The sequence below is a fragment of the Dendropsophus ebraccatus genome, chromosome 9 (assembly GCF_027789765.1).
Source record: "Dendropsophus ebraccatus isolate aDenEbr1 chromosome 9, aDenEbr1.pat, whole genome shotgun sequence".
Classification (NCBI taxonomy): Eukaryota; Metazoa; Chordata; class Amphibia; order Anura; family Hylidae; genus Dendropsophus; species Dendropsophus ebraccatus.
In genome coordinates, this window is record NC_091462.1 from 81,925,129 (window position 1) to 81,950,256 (window position 25,128).

At 41.7% G+C, this 25,128-nt stretch overlaps 1 protein-coding gene across 2 annotated transcripts in view; it reads left to right on the forward strand.

The window, feature by feature from the left end:
• MRTFB (myocardin related transcription factor B) overlaps nucleotides 1-25,128 on the forward strand; it is a 220,456-nt gene that overhangs the window by 76,568 nt on the left and 118,760 nt on the right. The window contains exons 3-4 of one of the 2 annotated variants that reach the window (XM_069983711.1): nucleotides 3,772-3,816; nucleotides 22,587-22,792. In XM_069983711.1, coding sequence (XP_069839812.1) covers nucleotides 3,797-3,816; nucleotides 22,587-22,792 — 226 coding nt within the window. In that variant the 5' untranslated portion in view covers nucleotides 3,772-3,796. The remainder of the gene's footprint in view (nucleotides 1-3,771; nucleotides 3,817-22,586; nucleotides 22,793-25,128) is intronic. The other variant, XM_069983712.1, reaches the window with a different exon arrangement.

Consider the following 25,128-nt stretch of genomic DNA (forward strand, 5'->3'; position numbering starts at 1 on the left):
GTTCATACATATACTATTTTTAACACAAAAAATATAGAAGACAAATAAAACAATTGTAAAGTGAGTTCTAAGATATTCTGCCATAAGCAACCCTTTGTCAAACCTTGTTCAACTAAAAGCTAAAGTAGCTAAACTACTTTTTCTAGATAAGGCAAGAGTTGCTTCCAGCATAGTCCTTTCCATTAGAGGACTGTGGAGTAAACATAAAAACCATAGACTTCCTTTAATTTCCATGGATTCTTTTTTAATCTTGGGAGTTTCCAGAAGTAAGATTTCCAGCCATGGGCTGGGACTGTGATTACTAAAAAGCCTTGCTGAAACCAGACAACCCTTAGTAGATATTATTATAGACTAGTGACCTAGTAAGTTCTGACCCACTTACATTTGCTGACGTCACTTTTCATTGTCAATCTTTTGTAAACAACATAAAAAAACAACACAATTTCCCTAAATTATATTACCTTTACGTGCCATTAATTGTCCATGTTTGCCTCCTGGAATCGTCGTGTTTGCTTCCTAAGCTGAATAGGTGACATTAGCCTTATTGGAAATCCAGGTCTCTCTCCATTGTAATACGTTAGTTCTGAAAGCCATTTAATGTTCATCATTAACAATACAAGGGCCGTATTTTAAGCGGTTCCCATAGAAACTAGCTGAAATTATTGCTTAAATCTATATTAACATCTGAAAGTAATTGTGCAGCTATTAGTCAGATGGGATATAATGTTCAGGCAGTATTTAGTGGTTTGACGTGCTCTTGTAACTAGGCAGTTTTCATCCAGTTCTCTCCTCACATCTAATGTAACTTTGCCAATATACTTTCTGAGCTTGTTCTCTCTATCCCGTAGCCCTCACCCATGACACGTATCAGCAGTGGCAGATTACAAATCAAAAATGTGAAGATTCTTTTACTTTCTACAAACTGAACACTTGAAGGAGAACTTAAAAGTACAAGTGCTTTGTGGTCTAGTCTATGGCTTTGCTGGCATCTGCAGGGATAAAAAAACCTTGTGTCTCCTGATAGTTGGATAGTTTTGAACTGTGGGCCTTCTTTATGAATATATAACTACACGATCACAAAAATTGAAAAGTTGATTTGGTTTTGTCGAGAAACATTTAAGATTCCCTGAGGACATGGCCCAATTTTGTTCTCAAGAACGCAGCAATATTTTTATGTTTTTTTTAATGTCCGCATTCTCATAGTAATAATCTTTTATTTTTCTGTCATCATGGCCATATAATGGCTTGTTTCTTGCCGAACAAGTATTTTTTAATAGCAGTTTTGGAATAGATAGGTAATGTATTGTATAATCTCTCAACATTTGGGGATAGAGAGGTTAAAGGGAATCTAGGAAGGGAAGTTAGGGCATTCCGTGTAATAGAAGGCAACTAGAGATGAGCGAACCTGGAGCATGCTCTAGTCGATCCGAACTTTCGGCATTTGATTAGCGGTGGCTGCTGAACTTGGATAAAGCCCTAAGGCTATGTGGAAATCATGTATATAGTCATTGGCTGTATCCATGTTTTCCAGACAAACTTAGAGCTTTATCCAAGTTCAGCAGCCCCCGCTAATCAAATACCGAACGTTCGGGTTCGGATCAACTCGAACCCGAACCCGGTTTGCTCATCTCTAAAGGCAACGATCAGCCAACATGAACGATGTCGGCTGATCGTTGCAGTCGTTTGTCTATCAACCTGTTGAAAGACAAACAACTCGTACAGCAATGATCTGCTGCCGTCGTTCTGTGGAATAGGAGCAGCAGCAGCAGACCGCCGCTATCCCCTATGGGCTGCCTGGACGATCTAGCGATCACCCAGGCAACCCTGCGGCCTCCCCTGCACTTACACGCTCGCTGCCCCCATGTGTGGTTACAGCAAGCGGGGAAACAGCGCCTGTTTAGTCCTTTAGTCGCCCCGTGTAATAGGGGCTTAATAGAGCATGTTACAAAGAGGAATATGTTCTCTATATCAGTGCTTCTCAAACTGTGAGGCGCCCCCTTGTTGTTGGTGAAGCCCAGATGGGGAGCCAGTTTTCACAAAAGTAACTATGATCTGCACAGTCCTCTAAAATCTAAATTTATCAACATTATTAATTTATTTTGTACTTGCTTTATAAGTATCTAGAGCTTGGGAGACAGGTGAAAGGTAGCCCTAGCATTATTTTCAGCTTTTAAATGGACTCTAATCACAGATGGTGAGGCCCAGGCACCCTCTTGGTCAGTCTGGTAAAGCCAAGGCAATGCCTTGGTCTGTTGGGTGAGGCTCCAGTAGAAAAAGTTTGAGAAGCACTGCTCTACAGTATATGATACAAATTAATGTCTGTCCTCTATAAACTTTCGAACGTCTGAAACGCTTGACCCCATATTTGGTGTGCGGATGCATTGGGTGCCAGGGAAGGTTAGAGCGAAGCTTCCACCCTTGCCAGATGTACAGGAGGGGAGGGAGATGGGGAAGAGCGCCCAATAGAAATGACTGGGAGAATCTCCACACTGCACATACAGGGGACATCCTTAGAGCTGCAGCTCCCCAGCAATGCACAGGTGAGGGAATGAGCCTCAGCCAGAGCTTTAGAGACATGAATATGCTGACCCAAAGCATCACAGTCACAAATATGACAGCCAGGCCTGGTGGGAGCTCACGAGGAGAATAGACCCCAAAAAATAAATGATAGAATGTTCTGTATATTAAATTTTACCTCATAAAGATGTCAGTGTCTAACCACACACCCCTCCTCACGCACACACGCACGCACACGCGCACACACACACACACACACACACACACACACACACACACACTAATGGTAGTTAGGAAGGTACTGAAACCTTAGCAATCAATATGATTACTGCTTTCATTTTCAAAGGGAGCTGGAATCTGATTGGTTGCTAGCAGTAGCGGATTATAATAGGTCCGTTTTGGGCTGTAGCCCCGGGCCCTGAGCTCCTGGGGTGCCGATGGCCACCCAAAAAGACTTTTTTACTTTTACTTTCAGTGGTATACTGGTATATTTCTGCCATGACTTGCAAAAAATTGCTGCTTTATTTACCACAATTTTGCACAAATCAAGGTATCCTGATATTATCTATCCTATACTATGAACACCACGCTAGTGCTGCCATAGTCACAGTGGGGTGGGGGGCCCAGGCTTGATGAACAAACTGGGGACTATGGTAAAGTTAATCCGCCCCTGGTTGCTAGGGGTGGCTACCTCAAAACGGACCCATAGAAATAAATGGTAGAATGTTCTGGAGATCAAATTTTACCTCACAAAGATGAGGTACACACACACACACACACACACACACACACACACACACACACACACACACACACACAATAATGGTAGATGGGAAGGTATACTGAAGCCTTAGCAACCAATATGATTACTACTTTCATTTTCAAAGGGAGCTCAAACCTGATAATAAGTCCTTCTTCTATAGATATTAAGTTAATAAAGAAACTGAGAGCTTAGGAATCACATGTCCTCCTCCAGAGGTCTCTGGCCACATCCTCTGTTATATAGCAATTTTAGTGACTTACTGTTCCCGAAGTAGTTATCTTGGGAAATGTTTCCATTATAAATGCTGATAAGACCTTGAATAATAGCAGACTACATTATAGTGAGGGTGTAGAGTCATATGTTTTCTGTACTTTACTGTATCTGGAGGTGTGTGTGGGGGGGGGGCAGAAATATATACCCTTTTCAATATGTCTAATATGGCTATTCAGTAGTACAGTTAACCTTTTATTGCATTGAACTTTCTGTTTCAGACTGATTACTACTAGCTCTTCTCCCATGATATACATCTTTTTGAAGTAAGTTATAAACAGTAATAATTTTTATGCCTTAAGTTTAATAAATGATAATTTTTATGTTTTTATTTTACTATTTTAAACTCCATTTTCTAAACCTACAAAAGATACATTATCAGCTCCTTTGATTTAGGAAGTTGGGAACAAAACGTGTCCATTGCAGGAAGCAGGTCTTTAGTTCCTTCCGTACAAATAATTTTAAGCTTTTCCTTGTTTTGTTCTAGTCAAGGTCTGAACATTCAGCCTGTAGCACAAACAGTGCTACACCTGTTCTAACGGGAAGAATAGATGGGAGCAAACTGTACTTTGTGCAAATAATATTTAGTTTAAAACTCTCTTTAAATAATTGTTATATTGCTTTTTTATTTAATTCTTGTCAATTTTAGGAGTATTTCCAACATGTCATATCTATAAAATATAATCTGTGTTTGCAAAAGTCTAAACCTGTATAGCTGCATAGCTGCATTCCCTGTCAACCTCAGTGCAGTTGAATAGAGCAGAACTGCAGTTCCTTGTACATGGCTGGGAACTTCGTTGTGCAAGGAAATATTTTGAAAGTATTGCAGAGGTTAAATGGGTTCTTTAGTTTAGACAGTCCTTTTGTTAGAAAGGTTTTTGAAAAAATAAGATGATCACAAAGTGTCTCTGTCATCCACTTGGGAAAGCCTCTTTTGCTCTTGTGCCATATATAATAAAAGCATATTTCTACATTCTAGAAGCAGAGATGGATATATAAAAGGTCTCTCACAGAAGAAAAAAGACATGTCATATGTAAACAATTGGCACACCACAAGGTTATAGAAAAATGTAAATGAAAAAAACCCTTATTAATTACAACATGTATACAATAACCAACAAATCTGAATACAAACACTTAAAGGGGACCTGTCACCCCCCGTGCCGGGGCAGAGCCTGGCCGACCCCCCCGCTAGAGACCCTTATACTTACGCCGTGCACGAAGTCCCGCTCCTGGAGCCACTCCTGCCGCCGAGATATCACCATCAGAAGCCTGGCACGCGCGCGCATTTGAGATGAGTCCGACGCTCATAGAAAATGAATGGAGCCGTCATTCTCTATGATTTTGTCGGTAATATCTTGGCAGTGGAAGTGGCTCCAGGAGCGGGACTTTGTGCACGGCTTAACTATAAGGGTCTCTAGCAAGGGGTCGGCCTGGCTCTGCCCCAGCACAGGGGGTAACAGGTTCCCTTTAAAGAAGGTTAAAGATACAAACAGTCGACGCCGAGAAGGCTTTTGATCACATCTTGTGGCCCTCCCTGGCACAAACTATCCAATGGCCCCTTGCTCTTTACCAAAGCCCCTCTGCTCAGTTAAAAATTAACGGTACCCTCTCGGCCCCCTTCTCTATCCTCAACGGCACGAGACTGGGCTACCCCCTGTCCCCCCTCCTTTATGTCCTCATTATAGAAATCCTTATGACCGTCATCCGCTCTGACCCTGACATTAAGGAGATTCGTATTGGGAGGGGTAAATACAAGTGTTTGTCCCGGTTGGAGCAGTAAATTCCTCCCCTTACTAGCACGATTTACCAAAGACTTGGCCACCTGGACTCAAAAAGAGTTCTCTTGGTTTGGGAGGATTAACATCATAAAGATGACCCTTCTCCCCAGAATGCTCTATCTGCTCCAGACTGTACCAGTTCATATCCCGGTCTCCTTTTGGAAACGGGCGCAGCGTATCTTTACTTCCTTTGTGTGATCCTCCGGCCATTCGAGGATCAGATGGGAAACCCTTACACGCTCTACAGATGTGGGCAGCGTCGGCTTACCGGACAGTTGGTTTTATTATCTAGCGTGTGTTCACGCTCGAATTTTGGATTTGTTCCATCATTCGTCCTCTAAACTCTGGGTACAGTTGGCCCAGGACATCTGTCTGAGATTACTGTCAACTCTTCCGTGGACGTGGTCCCCTTCGATTTATGATCCTACCCCACTGTCCTATTCTGTCCACCACACGCTTGCATCCTTACCAACGTCTGGTTCCTCTCTCGCCCTTCTGAATAGAATGGGCCCCTTGACCCCGATTAAGGATAATTCATCTTTTCCGGCGGGCCTCTCTTCGCCCTTTCTAGGCATATCCAAAAACTCACCCCTACATTTCTACCAGGTGCTTAAACAAGGGACCCTTCTGCCCCTGTCCTCTATTCTCGACCCCACCTTACACACCGCCAAACTCCCCTTTGAATATATGCAACTACAGCATTTTTACTCTTTCCTCTCCCATACCCATAAGCTGCACATACCTTTATCTGATTTTGAACGACTATGTGTTGCACCTGCATGCCCTCCTCATGCCATCTCTCTCATTTATCGCATGCTCTTAGCTCCCAACAACTGCCTTCTTATTGCTCTGCGTGGGAGGCGGAATTGGGTAAGCAATTCACACCAAAACAGTGGCAGAAGGCCTTCTTTCTCTTCCACAAAGCTGTGATAGCGTGTAAGGCCCAAGAGACCAGTTACAAAATTATCTCTCGCTGGTACGGGGTCCCGGAGGCACTACATAAGTGGTACCCGACGGTCCCAGATGAGTGTTGGTGCTGTGGGAATGCAGGTGGCAACATGACACATATCTGGTGGGGATGCCCGAAGTCGCGGAGCTTCTGGAATACAGTATTGCAGCTTATCCGCAAAATCATAGATATCTCTATCCCAAGCGCCCCTTTTGTTTATGTTCCCACCTGCCCAAACCCGCTTTAAGAAATCTCTGGCACGTCACCTCCTCCAAGCTGCTAAGACGGTAATTCCCAGGAGGTGGAAGTCTCCGGACCACCCCGCCCTGGACGAGTGGTATGCCGAGATCAGCCAGATCCACCAGATGGAAAACCTGATTGCGCGCACCCCGCAGGCGGTTAAGAAGTAAACTGCCACTTGGGGTTCTTGGTTGTCTTTTCAGACCACAGATACCTACAGGAGCACCACCCTTTGAGGAGTGCAGGTCTGCCTTATGTATCAGGTTTCCTGGGTGAGTTCCCCCTCCTCTTTTTCTTTTTCCTCTCATTTGGGGCTGGTGACTGGACGCCGTCGCAATCTCCACCTTTCTCCCTTACTCCTTTTATTTAGCCTTCGTTCTTGGTTTCAGTAACCTTTCCAGCTATCGGAATAGCTTGTGGCTCCCCTTGCTCGCCCCTCCTCTTTTCCCTTGTGTTTACTGTGTGTACTCCCTCGTCCATGTTTGTCTGGTTTTTGTCATTGAATGGTTCTTTATTCATTCTCTTGTAGTTATCTGGGCACTTTAGTGGTTTGTAGGCTTAACTCCCATTTGTGATTTGTGCTTTTCATGTTTACCAGTCCTTGTTCATCAATGCTAAAGGAGGTTCATTCCTACCATGCACTGGAACAGTCGTGTTACCTTGGGTCTGCACTATATCACTGTTACACCTGTTTGCCCTGTTCCCTATTTTTGTATTGTTGTGTTTTGGGACTTCTCAAAGTCCATGCCTTGCATTAAGATACAAACAGAACCTAAGACATACTGACATGACTGATGGAATGAACTAAAGATGGCCTATAGCTAAAGCCCTATCAAAATGCATCTCTATTGCATGGAGGCGACAACATTAGCACTTGTACTTGGTGTGCCAATTGTTTACATATGACATGCCTTTCTTTTTCTTCTGTGTGAGACATGCATTGGTTTACATGCCATTCTGTTATTACCCTTATTACACAGAACTGCACATGATTTTTCCCTTTTTTGTTTATGGATATGTGAATGGTACCATGTGTCTCCTTGTCCTAATAGCTATCTAATGGTGCGTTTACACAGATTTATCTGACAGATTTCTGAAGCCAAAACCAGGAAAAGACTATAAACAGGGAACAGGTCATACAGGAAAGACTGAGATTTCTCCTCTTTTCAGATCCATTCCTGGCTTTGGCTTCAAAAATCTGTAAGATAAATCTGTCTGTGTAAAGGCACCATAATAGTGTCAGCAGTTTGGAATGTGAATTATAGCTGACTTATTCTTTTTAACACAGAATTCCTTATTTCTGAATGCTTTTCTAAACTGTTCAACTTTTATGCTTGCTGGGACCTTTAAAATAAAGGGAATGCAGCACTAGTCACCCCCTCCAGTCATAAAGAGATTGCATATCCTTGAGACGCCTCCCCTTTAACTCCCAGCACACAAGAGACTTGTCAGGAAATGTAGTGGCAGCTGGAAGTTGTATAAGGACGCCCAACTACTCTGCTTGCATTATTGTTGATGAGTGCAGAAAATGGATTAAAATGGAGGACAGACAAGAGTAGCATCTCATGAAACCGAAAACTAGGCAGTGACACATCGGAGCACTTATTTCATTAAGACTTGGTGAGAATTGTTGAGACTTTGTAGCTCAAAACAGTTCGATGTCGTCACCAGTTTTTGTGTTTTTCTATTTTTGAAACTTGGCACTATGGTGAGCATCGTCCCTTCGAGATTATTTCATTATCTGCTCTTATATATACAGGCAACCCATCCTATGTAAACATGGTCCCAGTGCAATCAAAACCAGCTGCCGCACAGTGTTGCCAAGCTCTGTCTTCCAGATTAATTTATTGACTCATCCCAGACGCTTTGGCTCATAGATGCTGGATGATGTTTACTTAAGATTTCGTATAACCTTATCACCCCCGAAAACTCAAAATTACTGGGTAGGTTGCACAAGTTCAATGACGATGACTAAGGCTAATGAGATGTGACTATATAAGATTAAGGAGGCCATTTTTACAGTGGATGTGACAGACATGTGTATTCAGTAATACTATAGTGGTTGCGGTCATCACTCTAAAGAAATATGGAAAAAATAGCCTTTGTGAAAAGATCAGCTCCATGTGGGCAAAATGAACAGTGTCTGCTGCATCAATGATCTAGAATATATTATAATGTTGGTGATCACCCTAAGCTTATTTAGTTTATTTCTCTAGATATAGCATTGCAGATCTGACCAGGGAAACATCTGTATGGAGTCTGTATATTGTCCTCATGCTTTAGGGAGATTCCTCTCGTTCTTTAGAAGACATACTGTGGTTAGGTTGTGAGCCGCAATGTAGACAGGGACCAATGTGAGATCATTCCTGCTGAATATTTCAGAACTACATAAATGGATAAAATACATATAAATAAAATTCCTGCATATTTATAGTATGCAAGCTATTTGTATATCCTTTTTGATTTACTCTTTCCATGAAAGAAATGGTGTTGGCGGAAATTGCTTTTAATTTATAGAGGCAGACCATGCAGATGCTGTAGGACCCTTGGATAAAGAGGGGGGCCTAGCCCCCTGGTTGGTCCCACTCCTTCTGCTAAGGAGATAGGGGGCTATATCAGACACCATAATAGAGGTCCCATTTAATTCTTTGTTAGTGAATGCCCAGCAATGGAGACCGATGATTTCTGAGAGATCATCATTATGCAGTGAATAAACTAGCAAAAGAAATACATTTTGAGAAATTAGATATTCTCATAGATAAAACTGAGGCTCTCAAAAATGGAAACCTTAGGTTGGCCAAAGAATGTTGACTTTACAGTTATAAATTATAAAGTTATGGTGAAGACATTAAAACCAATAATCATAAAGTTTTGTCTGGCTGCTCTTAAACAGAAACCTGATCATATGCATTTCAATTTTTCATTTACATGAGTGCTTTGGCTGCGGGCCATCTCAGGATATGATGTTTCTATGTTCACATTATAGTCACTCACCACCAATGTTCCCGCTTAGTCTTTGTAGTTTGTACTTGTCTGTTTCCTTTAAGCCAGACAACACAGAACCACATCAAATAAATATTAATTTACAATTCCATAATGATTACCTATAAAGCTGACCGATATACAGGGCCACTTATCATCCATAAAAATGGTATTAACAGCCTACCATGACATAATAGTATGTCTCAGGATAGGAAGTGGTAAAACTGCATCCAGGTTTATGGTAGTGAAGGTTATTTTCTGTATTCTGTTAAAGTTGTTAAATATCACCATCCCTGGTGATCAAGGGCAGTGAAAGGGTTAAGGTCAGTTTTCCCTTTACATTAGAAAAGGGATTATTATTAATATTTTTTGGTAGTTGATGGATGTGAAAGGGTTAATGTAAGCATACCATGTGCCCTAGGGCAGCAATAGAGTGAACTCCAGTGTCCCTGGTGGTCTAGAACTGTGCAGAGGTTTATTCCATTTCGTTGATGATCTAGGAAAGCAAAATGGTTACTGTAAAGACCCCTGTTGGTCTTGGTCAAATGGTTAATTTTAAGCCTGCATTGTCTTGGCAATAACAGGAGGCTGAACACTAATGGTTCAGCTCCCTGTTTCTTTCCTTACCTGAATATAGATGAAGGAGGAGATAGAGAGGTATTTGCTTCTGTACCTTCACAGTTGCTCATTCTCTGTTTCATAGGGTAGAGTAATTCTGTACTTTGCCTGCTCAATAAAGGGGATACATATGGCATACTTTATGCCCAAGATAAGTCATACATGCCTGTTGTTTACGGTTTCCACCTCTGGAACCTATAGCTAGTTGTGCAAATGGTATACCACCACAAGCTATGTTGTTTTTGTACCCCAGAAGTTGTGTACACAGTATAGTTTTATGTGCTGTACTGTTTGTGAATTTCCTGTTAAAGTGACACTGTCACCCCCTTTTTGCATTATGACTTCTGTACACCGGTATAAAGGGTAAATTTAGCAGTTTTCATACCTTATTTTATATCATACATCATGGTGCTTGTTCCAGTAAAAAGTGATCTATTATCATCTGCGGATTGTTAGGATGTTAGGACAGTGGTTGTCAAGGGGCGGGGCCTATGTGCAGATGACATGGGCGGGGGTAAGCGGCGCTTTGGCCGTGAAGCCCTGTCCAGTTAGCACAATCCGCAGATAATAAAAGAAATCACTTTTTACTGGTACAAGCATAATGACGTATGGTATAATATAATATGGGAATTGCTAAATTTACCCTTTACACCTGTGTAGAGAAGTCATAATGCAAAAAGGGGTTACAGTGTCAATTTAACATCTACGGGAGTTGTACAAACAAAATAAACCAACCAGGTTGGCTGTTCCTGGCTTCCTGACCACCTCCAGAGGCCACAAGCAGGCTGGAGGAGGTCAGGGCCCCCTTTATCTTAAGATAAGAGCAAGATTGAGATGTGGGTCCACATCAGATATTTATGCTATTTTTTTGCGGATATGCTGTAAATGTATCAGATGGGAGAATCCCTTGGGAAACCCCTTTATAATTACACAAACATGTCTGCTTTCTCCCAAAAACAGTGCAATACCTGTTCTTGTGTGGTACTACAACTCTGCCTCATAGACATCAATGGGACTTAGCTGCAACAGCCAGCCAAAACTAATTACAAGATTGGCGCAGTTTCTAAAAAAAGAGCCCCTTTGTTTTTGTAATCCTGGATAACCCTTTAAGGGACAAACCAAAGCAGATTTCCCTTGATTAGGGATAGCCTGTGTGGTGTGCATTTTAGAGGGAAAAGAGCTCGCCAGTGTCTATTGAAAGCCATAGGCTGTATCCATGTATTCTAGGCAGTCCTCGGGCTGCATCCATCTTTTTCAGGCAGTGGGAGTCAAATGCCAAGAGTTCATGCTAACCCGTGTGGCCATAAAATTATTCGTTATTGGACATACATCTCTGTGTGGCAGATACCAGTGTATATAAATGGCTGCACAAACCATAGAGTGATTGTTCGTGCGTCCCAGTCGTGCATTTGTCCTTGCCAAGGCATAGCCAATCAGTGCCGAATTCTCTGAGCAGCCTTCGTTTTTGGCCTGGCTGCATTTCGGGTTGTGTAAAAGGACCTTTTGGTTTTTAGGACCAGGCTCCCCCTTTACCCCAAACAAAAACAGGCTGTTTATATCCTGTCTTTAGCGTACATTTAGTATATACATGAATCAGGTCTTTCTAGAGTTACATGAAAAGACAGAAGGATTTGAGCACCCAACATCCTTAGAACATCTGGGCTTAGCTCTCCAAGAAGACAATAAAGAGGGCCAAACAAATGCACTTTTGCACTATGTTTTTCCAATCAAAGTCAATGGGTACATACATTTCATTGTGTTTTAAATGCAGTCAAACCTGTTTTTGTGATTATATATATATATATCAAGATAATGATGTGAACAGCCATAAACCTGACCTGTGTGGTTACATACCAGTTAAAATATGGGAACATTTACACAGCTGGTAAAGCAGTGCAGTATAAGAAGATGAAAATTAAAGGGTACATGTCACCGCGGACGGGGGCACAGAGCCTGCCCGACCACCCCGGTGCTCCTGGAGCCGGTCCCTGGACGAAGATATCAGCGCCTGAAGCCGTGCACGCGCTGTATACAAATTACCTGAGATGAGTCTGATGCCCATAGAGAATGAATGGAGCCGTCTGACTCGGCTCTGCAGCACACGTGCATGGCTTCGGGCGCTGATATCTTCGTCCCAAGAGCGGCTCCAGGAGCGGGACTCACCGGAAAGGTAAAGTATCCGGGGGATGGACCCGGGGGGGAAGGAGGGTTCTGTGCCCGAGTCCCCGGTGACAGGTTCCCTTTAAAGGGGTTATCCAGTGCTACAAAAACATGGGCACTTTCTTCCAGAGACAGCACCACTCTAGTCTCCAGTTCAGGTGGGGGTTTGCATTTAAGCTCTATTCACTTCGATGGAACAGAGTAATGCTGTGTTTACACAGAGAGATAATTTGCCCGATCGTATGATTAACGATTTTTTTTTTTTATAACGATCAGCGTTTAGACGGAACGATATATCGTATGAAAAAGTTTTGTAATCGATTAAGCCTATCTTCCACATAGGTTAAATCGGTGAACAATCATGGAACATGGAACGATCTGCAAATTTTTTGCGAACGACCAACGACAATTTGAGAACATGTTCAAAGATCAAAGTTAACGATTTCTCACTCGTCGCTTGATTGTTCGCTGCGTTTACACGTACGATTATCGTTCGAATTCGATCGTTATCGTGCAAATTCGCACAATAATCCTTCGTGTAAACGCAGCATTAGAAAACCTGCACTCAAACTGGAGACGAGTGGTGCTGTCTCAGGAAGAAAGTGGCAATGTTTTTGCAATGGTTTAATTAACAGTTCAATTAGATGGTTTTATTATATCCCTCACAATGAACTATAAATATTTAATTCAAACCAGTAATACCATTGTAGGCGACGATTAGAAAACTCATTTGCATGATCTCCATAATAATTGTGTTTATTATTTCTGTAAGTAATGCTAAGTTTACACGGAGCGCTAATTGGCCCGATCGTACGATTAACGATTTCGAAGTAACGATTTGTTTTTTATAACGATCAGTGTTCAGACGGTACGATATATCGTACGGAAAAATTGTTTTGCGATCGCGTGCCCGCAGCCCGGCCCGCTCCACCGCAGCCCCCTTCGCCGCTCCGATTCCCCCCCCCCCTCTTCGCCGCTCCGATTCCCCCCCCCTTCGCCGCTCCGATCGCCCAGCCCCCCGCCGCTCCGATCGCCCCCCCACCCCCGCTGCCGCTCCGATCGCCCATCGCACTGATTGGCTGAAGAGGAGCCGTTTGAAACTCCCGGCTCCCCTCTTCAGCCAATCAATGCAAGGCAGCACTGATTGGCTGAAGGGGAGCCTTTGAAATTCCCGGCTCCCGGCAGGTCTTCGTCCTTCTCGGCGTCTTCTGTTGAAGTGAATGGGACCACCAGTGAGGCGCCCCCTAGTTGTTGGTGAGGCCCAGCTGGGGAGCCAGTTTTCAGAAAAGTAACTATAATCTGCACAGTCCTTTTGCTGATTGCAAAAATCTCCATTTTAGCAACATTATTTATTTATTACTTGCTTTATTAGTATCTAGAGCTTGGAAGATGGGTGAAAGGTAGCCCTAGCATTATTTTCAGCTTTTAAATAGACTTTGGTGAGGCCCAGGCACCCTCTTGGTCATTCTGGTGAGGCCCAGGCATTGGCTTGGTCTGTTGGGTGAGGCTCCAGTAAAGTTTGAGAAGAACTGCTCTAGGGTGAATGCACACATAGCAGATTGCTGCTGATTTTCCATGTAAATACAACACTAACACTAGTCGTAGCAGATTGTGGCACCAGCTCTGTGGATGGGATTTCTGTGAATTTCACCTACATGCTGCAGATTTTGTCTGCCCAGACATTGGCCTGCAGTGCGGGTATGTGAGTCTATAGAATGTCCATTTCTGTTTTCCCCTTATACTGTATATTTAGTGAGATAAAAGCAGCAGGGATGAGGTACCATTGTAAGTGCAGCGTTGGGGAACAGGGCAGAAGAGTATCACTTATTTCATATTTTATGCCAGGGTCCTGTGCCAGACAACCCCTCTAATTCTGTTGTAATATGCTTGGCCATGTTCTCTACCAGATTGTGGTCCAGAACTAACTGAAAAAAAAAATGTTTCGTGAGATTCTGACTTCTACAAGTTGAAATTTAGTAGGTGTTTATGATTCCAGATGCAGAGAAACATGTTCAGTGAACCGTAGCAATGTGATTCTTGCTCACTCTATGAACCAGTCATATGATTTTTTTCCCCTGTATCTAATAGAAAAGTGTAGTTATGGTAACCTTCATCTTCAGTGTGAAGGACTGTGTGGGTGCTTACAGAAGACGCATGGGAAGGAATCTATTTAATGGCATGTGGGTGAATAGTAAGTTTTGTTTATGGCTTCATGTGATACCTGATTAAAAGCAAATTTAGAAGTGATTGTATTTCTCAAAAGAAGCATGGTTAACATTGCATTGCTTATTTCCTATTCTACTGTTATGCAAGCACACCATGCACAGTATGTCATCCCACAATGGCCTCTGTTCACCGTTGTAATTTCTCTTTATAAAATCTGCGCCTTCAAATTTGTGCAATCAAATCTGCTGCAGATCCTGAACGTGTGAATGCACCCTTGGGGTGCCTTTACACAGGGATATTTATCTGACAGATTTTTGAAGCCAAAGCCAGGAACAGACTATAAACAGAGAACAGGTCATAAAGGAAAGGCTGACATTTCTCCTCTTTTCAAATCCATTCCTGGCTTCAAAAATCTGTGGATAAATCTCTTTGTGTAAAGGCACCATTAGACAACGCCTTTGAAGTCAATACAGCAGACATGCCAAATCTGTGGCTACTAAATCTCCAGTGTTGGCAGAGCACAGCCCAGCAGCTGGCTGACCTCTGGGCCGGCAGTCATATCCAAGGGCTTAGATAGACTGGCACACTGCAGCTGGATGAACCATGACCACAAACTCCACACAACCCAAGTGCTGGATAAATCCCTTTACTGGACTCAAGTATAATGTACAATAGTACATAGATCTAAAACTGTATAAATTGACGTTAAAGCGAGCAGTTTAATACTGTAATTCCTAACAGTATACTATTGTTCTTAAAATGTATCCCTGTATTATTGATATTTGCTATAGTTTGGTCAAACTCCATTTTTTTTTCATTACATGGTGACCAGGATAAGTTGCCATATACCACCCTTATATATGGATGTTTGACCACACTGGATCCAGCAGAGGGAGTATTCCTTATACACATGGCCTTTATGGCCTATGGCTGAAGTGCCTGGTGAACATGCACTGAAAGAAGCAGGGAAAGTGTAAGGTGATACTTAGCCTTCACTATACCCTGACCTATTTACATCATGTCATATCTATGCCTCGCACATGACTTATTGCAGTGAGCTATTTTATTCAGATACAGAAGGAACTTAGTTTCTCTCCAAAGGAATTGTTTAGTTTGTGCTAGTGAAGGAAACACTCCAAAGCAAGGAGCTCGCCAAATGTTCTGCGGAACATATGCCAGCCTTGAGTGGCTGCCAGCTGCCCAGGAGCACAGATGACCAGGCATTAGAGTATAAAATATTCAAAGAATGAGAATGCTATCGGGTGGGCTTCAGGGGAAGCAAGTGTCTGCTGCACACTGTGTCTTCTGAAGGATGAAATGCAATGCCAATAGTTTTGTGAGATATTCGTATCAATTCAAAAAGAAAAATACAAAATAGCTCATGGAAAGTGGGACGAACCTTAAAAAAACACACCATAAACTGTAAAGATTGTCCATGTGATCGGGGGCACTAAAGCTTTAAAGGGGTTATCCAGCTAAAATCTTTTTCCTTCAACTGGTTTCACATAGTTATGTTGATTTATAATATGCTTCTATTTAAAAATGTCAACTTCCCATACTTATCAGCTGCTATATGTCCTGCAGGAAATATTGTTTCTTTTCAGCCTGACAGTGCCCTCTGCTGCCTCCTCTGTCTGAGACGGGAACTGTCCAGAGCAGTAGCAAATTCCCATAGAAAACCTCTCTTGCTCTGGACAGTTGCTGACAGGGACAGAGGTGGCAGCAGAGAGCACTGTGTCAGACTGAAAAGAAAACATTTCCTGCAGGACATACAGAAACTGATAAGTATTGGAAGACTTGAAATTTTTGAATAGAAGTATATTATAAATCAGTATAACTATGTGAAACCAGTTGAAGGAAAAAGATTTTTGCTGGATAACCTCTTTAAAGCTTTAGTCCATCCTATATACCAGCACAAGGACCTGATTTTTAATGATGGCTGGGTAGGCTCTTGAGATTACATGTAATAGAATGCAATTAGTTTTAGCTCATTGAGATCGTCATATATTAAATTAAACCCATTAGCACCATAAATCACATGGCTGTAGCCCATTTATACATCAGGAATTATAGAGATGAGCAAAAGGCAGGGACGCTTATTTGTTTTTTTCAATTTGATGGGAAAGATATGATCTCAGTGTTTATAGTTAGGAAATTTGTAAAAATGTTCTGGACTGGATGCAAGATACAGTGAATTAGGTACATTTGAACCCATACACACACAGATACATACCTAGTAGACACACATTTAGATACAGTTCATACATACACACAGATACATACATATACATACACACACTGATGGACCAATCACACAACACTGTGAGTTTCAGGACCTGCAGGTCATGTGATAAGGTCCTTCTCCACTCTCCCTCTGTGAAAGACTAATGGCTGGAGGCTGAATTGTCGTCCGCCTTCAGTAGCCACAGAGCGCAGCCTGAGGCAGGGACTTCACCCTGCCTCATGGACGAAGTACCTTTTAAGGTTTACAATTACTAGAGCAGAGTTCAAACTTGATGTGTTTGTGCAGATTTTACACATCTGCAGCATTATCAAACTTACATCCATGTGTGCTGGAAAAATTCTGAGGATTTTCAAATCTTCATTTTGGTGTGGACATTCAGCGTGGATTCAAACAACATCTGCCAAATCCTATGCAGAAGGTGTATTTTATTTTCAGCCACTGAAAAGTGATGAGACATCTCACATAGAGGATGCTTAGTGCCCAGCATGTCTGAATTATAGGGAAATGTGGTCACCAGAGACTCGAACCTTCTGGGGCTTTCTGACTGGATGAAAAGGACCCCTAATAGGCGGGCCACCGCGTATAGTATATACACATTATATAGTATATACACAGCTCTGCATTTTAAGGGGGTGTTTACTGATTGTATTTGTACTCTTTGCTTTTATCACTTATGGTTCCTATGTCTGTTTATAACATCTGGGTCTTATGTATGTTTATAAAGTACAGGTCTTGTAAACTAAATATGCACTAAATGTAATCTGTCCTAATCCCAAAACTTGTTTTCCTGTAACAAATACCACCTTTCTAAAGTGACGAGTGATACTGCTCCAGTTTCAAACGCTTAGCTGCTTGACAAGCTGTTTTCCTTAGAGAGTACTTTCATATTATGGAAGGAAGAGTATTGCATCATGGGCACTGCTCTCTGCGGGCCCAATTCTGGAGTATATTAATACAAGCCTGCCTCCAAGTAGTTCTGCAAACAGAATCCAGCAGATTAGCCTGGAATGAGCAGTGTGTGTTCATAATAACAGGCGGTGTAGATATGATGACACCGACTTTTCATCCTTGCGTGCTACATCACGTCTTAAACAGAGGAGAACATTTTGTACGTTTCCTTGGATTTCTTAGGAAACACAAGGCATGCATGCCTGAGAGCTATAGAATCTGCATGTATTTATGTTGGCATTTTTTCAGGCACACGCGTTACCTTATTTAACAGCACCAGAGGGTGATTTTTTTTTTTTTTTTTTTCCTTCTATATAATATCTTCCATCAGTGGCTTGTTGAGCAGAAACACTAAACCTTCCAGAAAGTTGATAGTGTTATGCACATTTCATAGACTCTCCTGTTTTCTAAGTGGCCGCTTTCTTCCAGAAACTCTTGTTTCTGGGCTGTGTCTAGTACTGCCTGCTACACAGTCCCCAATATGGTCAAATGCGATTGAGGGGTCGGGGGGCGATATCTGAATTTGTTTTTGTACATTGTGTATTTCTGTATACCGTAAGTCAGATACAAGGGAGTCCCAGATAAAAAAAGAGTTTACGTTTGGACTTTACATTTAAATGGGAGTTAGTATTTCAGCCACTATTGCCTTATTTTTTTATATGATACCACTTATACACTTTTTCAAAATACTTTCTGAACACTTTTCTCCCAGTTTTCATGAGCTCCGTTTGCTGTGATCCTATAGGAGCTTTCATTATGTACACTGTACTTCCTAACAGAAATCTGTCCTGGTCATGTAATAGACACCCTAGAAGAGAAAGTCTGGTTATAAAATAAAATTTTGAGGTTAAGTTAAAATGAAAAAAATAAGTTCCCTCATCAGTCTACACTCAGTACCGCATAATGATAATGACCCTAAGTACACAGCCAAGGCAACCAAGGAGTGTCATAGGGACAACCTTGTGAATGTTCTTGTGTGGCCCAGCCAGAGCCCTGATCTGAACCCAATCAAACATCTTAAGACCATGTTCACACAACCTAAGTTCAGTATTAATCACAGCCATTGTTGCCGTGATTAATTCTGAACTTACATTGTGCTGCAACTAGAGGGACGACCGGCCGGAGTGTATACAAATAGTATACACTCCGTCTGGGATCGCTAGCGGCGACGCAAAAAACTGACATGTCAGTTTTCTGCGCCCGCTATTCATTAAATAGAGTCCGCAGAGAACCTTACAGTACACACACTCCATTGTGTGCAGCTGGGAATTCAGAAAAAGTAAAGATTATCATCTGGCTGGTACTGCAGTACTGGTCAGAATAATCTTCATTAACATCGGCCATTCAGTGACCCGGCTAGGTCACAGAACGGCCAGTGTTATGCATAGTGTGAACATGGCCTTAGGAAGAACTAAACCTGTCCCTATCCAACCTGGCAGATCCTAGGAGGATCTGCAGAGAAGAATAGTAGAAAATCCCCAAATCCAGGGGTGCGGATTTTGGCATCATACCCAATAGGACTGGAGGCTGGAATCTCTACACCTTTGGCAAAGGGTCTGAAAAGTTTTGGTAATGCAATGTTTTAGTTTTTTTCTTTTCAGGGTGTGTTCACACCTACAGGATCCGCAGCAGATCTGCAGCAGATTTGAAGGTGCAGATTTGATGCTGTGTTCAGTTATTTAAATGAAATCTGCTGCGGATCCGCAACAGAAAATAAGCTGCGGATTCGGAAGTGTGAACGTACCCTCAATAAATAAATAAATTAGCCAGGATTAATGCTGAAAAACTTGATTTTTTAAAAAAAAAATTATTTTAGCACAAGGCTGCAACTTAAAGGGGTTATCCATAGCTACAAAAACATGGCCACTTTTCCCCTTCTCTTGTCTCTAGTTCAGGTGTTGTTTGCTATTAAGCTACATTTACTTCAATGGAACTGAGTTCCAAACCCCACCCAAGCTGGAGACAAGAGAGGGGAAAAGTGGCCATGTTTTTGTAGCGCTGGATAACCCCTTTAAAATGTAGAAGGTCTAAACATTTAACAAATTCATTGAACATTATGCACCCATATTCATGCCCCTGGCATTGCGAGAACACGGTTTTATTCACTGACAGTAAACAGTGATGTTTTTAAAACCTTGAGGAGCTGATATGCTTTTAGGGTACAAACCCACACACCGTATATGCAGCGTATTTACTACTGCGATACGCAGCAAATACGCAGCAGATTAGATCTAAATAACTGAACACAGCATCAAATCTTTACCATCACATCTGCTGCGTATTTGCTGCGTATACGGTGTGTGGGTTTATACCCTTAAGGGACGTTCATACAGGATAAAGGTGCTGCAGTTTTCTGCTGCTGATGTCCAAAACAATAATAATGTGATCAGTTATGGGCCGTGTATGGCTGTCAGTAATGTGTAAGGCAAAACCCAGAATTTCCTGTTTTAGGTTGTGTTATAAGTGTCAGTACTTGATGTGTTATGTACACAATCTGATCGCCACCTCATTGGTAAAGACAATATATCATGTGTCATTCTCCTGGTTACAACGAATCAGAGGTGTAAAGACTCGCCTTAGGTTTACAGACTGGCGCTACTTTCTGAAATCCAATAAGAGCTAATGTAGAGTGGGACCTAGAAGTTACTGGTGCGCTACGCTGGTTTCATCAGATCTATAAAGCCTCTAATCAGGACAGGTGTGCCGGGGTAGAGGTAATACCTCAATAGAGAATAGGAATTGCCTGGCTGCCTCCTACTTCACTGGAATTCCTAAATAACTGGGTGTGAACACTCTCTAAAGAGAGGAGATACTTTTGTGCCGATTTCCCCACAATTCATATTATTATTTTATAAATTTAAATACATATTTGTATCCTAAATGTTTGTATTGACTGACAATAAGGAACCACCAGGAATTGATTAAGTAAGTGTATTAGAAAATAAAATAACTTTTTTTTTATACAATGGTTAATGTTTATTTACTAAAACTCTGAAAAAGTATCATGGAAGACAGCACCTCAAAAAATAGTGAGGTGCATCATTGCAACGTTTCCGCAAATTCACAGCCTTTCTCAAGCATTCACTTCTTGAGAAAGGCTGTAAATTTGCCAAAATGTTACATTGGTGTGAATAAACTCCTCACTATTTCTTGAGGTGCTGTCTCCATGATACTCTTTCTGGATTTCATACCTACGTGGGTCCGGTGAGGTGAGGCATGCATCCGCTGCATTCAAATGCACTTATCTGTTCATTGACCATTTATATTATTTGCTAAAACTGCAATCCCCCTTTAAAAATATTTAATTGCCACGGAGTTAGTTGATTGAGAATAGCTTGTATCTGGGCTTTGCATGGTGCGTCACTTGAATTGGATATGGTGTACCACTAGGATAGTTCATTATTTATTGATCAGTAGGGGTCTGACCTCTGCATCTGCCACTAATATGTAAAATGAAAGTTCCAGGACCCCTTTTACATTTTCTGCAGTGTCACTCCTGACCAGGTGTGGAGCAGAGAAATACAATACACTGTATAGAAATGACTGTAATGGAGTGTTTTAATAGCACTTTGTCTATTTACCCTTAAGGTCCTATTACACAAAACAATCATCAGCCGTTATGGATGATAATCGTCTTGTAATAGAAGGCGGCGATCAGCCTACATGAACAATGTTGACTGATTGTTGCTGTCGTTTGTCTTTCAACGTGTTGAAAGACAAACAACCAAGATAGCAACAATATGCTGCCATTGCTCCGTGGAATAGGAGCGGCAGCAGCAGACCGCTGCTACCCTCTTTGGGCTGCCCCCGCCCCTCAACATCGCCCCGTGTAATTGTGGGTGTTCCAGGTTTATTAATTGTGGGTTGTTCCAGTGGTAAGATGCTCATTAAGTAGTAAAGTTAAAGGGATTTTCCCATGAAGGCTTTGGAGAGGTGATAAGTGTCTGATTGGAGGGGATTGGGCGGCTGGGACCCAATCGCAACAGTGGGAGTTTATTATGCACCTGGTTGAATGGAGCAAAGGTTGGATTCTTACTAAATTTCTTCAGTTCCCTTAGCCTTTTGTCTGCAATGTTGCCCCTCACTCTGTTATTTGTACTTACCTTCTCCTGTTTTCTATGTACTCTGCTTTTATTCACATCTGTGAGTTTTCATAAAATATATAACATCTCCTAATTGTAACTTGTTGTATATTTATTTAGAAGGCATCTGCACCTATTGCTGGGCACCATGACCCTTAAATCCCTTCAGTTGTCTTCTCCTAACTTTAGGAGGCACCAGACTGGTCCATGAACTGCCTGGGTTGACCTGGTGTCTCACAAATTATTCATGCACACCCAACAGGGGCTGAAAAAGGAGGGCATGTGAGAGAATACTCCAGCCCTTTGGTTTAGCCATAAATGTAACTGATGGGATAGTGCATTTTATAGCATCAAGTTTTAAATTTTGAAGCCCTCAAAAGTTTTTTTGTATTTATTTTGTTCTTTTTTGGTGAACTACATACAGCTGGAGTGTGCCAGAATAACACATTTGTTCTTCTAACTAATATTCTGTAATATTCTTAAACTACTAAAATTATAACCACATGAACGCCATTTGAGCATCTGTGCAGTACAGCATTGAAGATGATTCAGAGGTCTGCAAGGCATTTATGCATTTACTGTAGATTGCTATATCTAAGGCTTTGTTTACACCACGTTGTTCTTCTGTAAGGCTCCAGATGTAAAGTGTATCCATAGGCATAGGAAAATTGAGGCCAAAAGTATTCAAAAATACTTACATTGTCATGTCACTGATGTTTTTAATAATTGTATTTGCTCTGAGGATGTTCTGGTGTGCATAAGGTCATTGCCATGATGTGGACAAGGCCTTGTTCTGTTTACTGTAATATTGGTAGTATACATCTAGAAACTATTAATCTGCTTACCCATTTACCTTCTTTTACAGACTTGTCCTGCAAAACGTGAAGTCAATTGCTTCTCCTTTTCCTCCTTCTTGTATCATCATGGACCATCGACAGGCCCTGGAGGATGAGACTGGCTCTCTACTCCGTCTGGCTCCAAGCCCCCAGAGTGAAGCAGTTGCCCATGATTTTGAGGAATTGTCCTTGCAGTCAGTCCAGCATTTGCCACCACTTAAGGAAAGAAAAAATGGTGAGTAATTTAAATGCTATGTTGTGGATACTGCTAGTAATAGATTTCTCCCTAGTGCTATATAGACCTGTATTTGTAACTGAAATGTCCCTTTAGTATATAGTGCAGCAGCGGATTTCACGCAGCGAAATCCACTGTGATACTGTGTACTGTTATGATCTATAGCCCAACACTTTCGCAGCGGATTTTCATTCTGCTGAAAAAATGTACCAACGGCCTACTGTACTCAGCATCTGATTACATTACCGGATTACGCTCCAGCTTGCTTCTCCAGCTCCCGGGTCACTCAGGTTCTGCTCAGCCAATCAGTGTGCTCTCCAGCTGCAGCCCTCCATTGGCTGAGCGGCACGGCAGTAACCTGGGAACCGCTGAAGCAAGCTGGAGTGCAGGCAGGTAATGTATTCTCTTGTTGGCTTGGTAGATGCTGAGTTAAGTAGCCGGTGGCTAACAGTACTGAGTATCGCAGCCAATTTGGCTGTGGTACTCGCAGCGTGAAATCCGTTGCGATACAGTATGCGTGAAACTGACCTAAAGGTTCTCAGAGACTTGGGACAGATGTTATATAGGCGGGGGGCTGAACCTTAGGAATCGCACAAATAAGCGTTCATCCAAACGATTGCCAAACTGTTCTCTTTTTGGTCTGTTCCCCTGAATAAAGCTGCAAGGTGACCCTCAGGTGTATTTCTATATTACACATTTCATGGTAAATCATATGAATTTCATACATTAATAATACGCCCTATGTGTCTGTAATCACCCTTCAAGCTGGTCTTAGAGGTTAAAGTAAAATGAAAATTGCTAAAGTAAAATCCATTTCAGTTGTGATAAGTGGCTGATGACTAAAGGCACTACCTTGCCTTCTTACTCGATGCATCGGCCCACGTATAGATACACTCAATCATGCATTCTGGAATTAGAAGTAAACTGTATTCTGTCATTTTGTGCTGCTGCATAGCAAGTATGGGAACAGCTGTAGAGCACTAACAAAAGAGGCAATAAACACAAGCTTTCCTGTAAGCAAACATTGAGCTCATCTTACTGCACTTTCTATCCCTGTGTCATAGGATACGTTTGTTGAGTAAGCAGAAAACATATTTTTTTTTCATGAATATTACAACAATCCTCGTTCATTTCTGGGATTTTTGTCATACATCTGTATCTGATTGCCGTACATGACCTCACATTACGTATTTCTGTGATTAGGCATACAGTCTTTGGTTTAGTTACATTTAATAGGAAATGTTTGGTGCATAAATATTTAGAGAAAGTGCTTGGGAAATTTTGTCTTCGTATTAGAAAAAAAAAATTCCACTTAGTCTGTGGTGGTTTGATTTGTCGTCAATAGTTTCATAGTAATGGTTTAATGGCATAAGAAGCCTGGGGGGAGATTTATCAAACATGGTGTAAAGTGAAACTGGCTCAGTTGCCCCTAGAAACCAATCAGATTCCACCTTTCATTTTCCAAAGAGTCTGTGATTAATGAAAGGTGGAATCTGATTGGTTGCTAGGGGCAACTGAGCCAGTTTCACTTTACACCATGATTGATAAATCTCCCCCCTGGTTCCCATACTGATGGTTACTGCTTTAGCTCCTTATAGAAGCAAGGACCAGCACCAGCATCCTCATAATTTATTTTTCTTTGTTCAGCAAGTTTTAAAGAGACTGGAAACATGAGCGTCAAACTTGACGCGTTTCGAATGTAACATCCTTGTTCATACCATCTGTGCACTTAGATTCTATTTGCTTTAAACATGCATTGGGTGAGGTATTATCTTGTGATGTAAAGGTAGTCATAGACTTAGGATAACGGTGTGTTGAATCGCCCTTCGGCTGACATCTATCATTCCTGGTTCCTGTAATAATGTGAATTCTGTGTTCAGCCAGTTGTGCATGTTATCTGAATAGAGGATGGGGATGGATAGCTATTGGACACTTGTGGTGCTGCTACCTAAAAGCAGTAATATTGTGGGAAGATTCTATTCTGTTACATCCCTTTTCCTCCAACAACAGCTTCAGGAGTGTGTTAACAGGGCCCATGGACAACAAACTCTTAGATCCTTTGGTGCGTTGGTGGGGCTCGGGACTTACAACTGTTGACAAAAAAAAGTTTTTAAATAAAGTTACTTACTTTTAATATTAGTTTAAAAAAAAAAAAGTATAGTATGGTACAGTGTTAGCCAGAAAAATCCATATCGTGGTAAATCCTTGTGATCAAAGTATTTTAGGAGTAATACCTTTATTTTTAACTTTATATACCTTTTTTATACCTTTTTTTTTGTTGGTTAATAAAGGTATCAATATTAGTTGGAGAATGATTTCTGAGTATGACCAGTAGG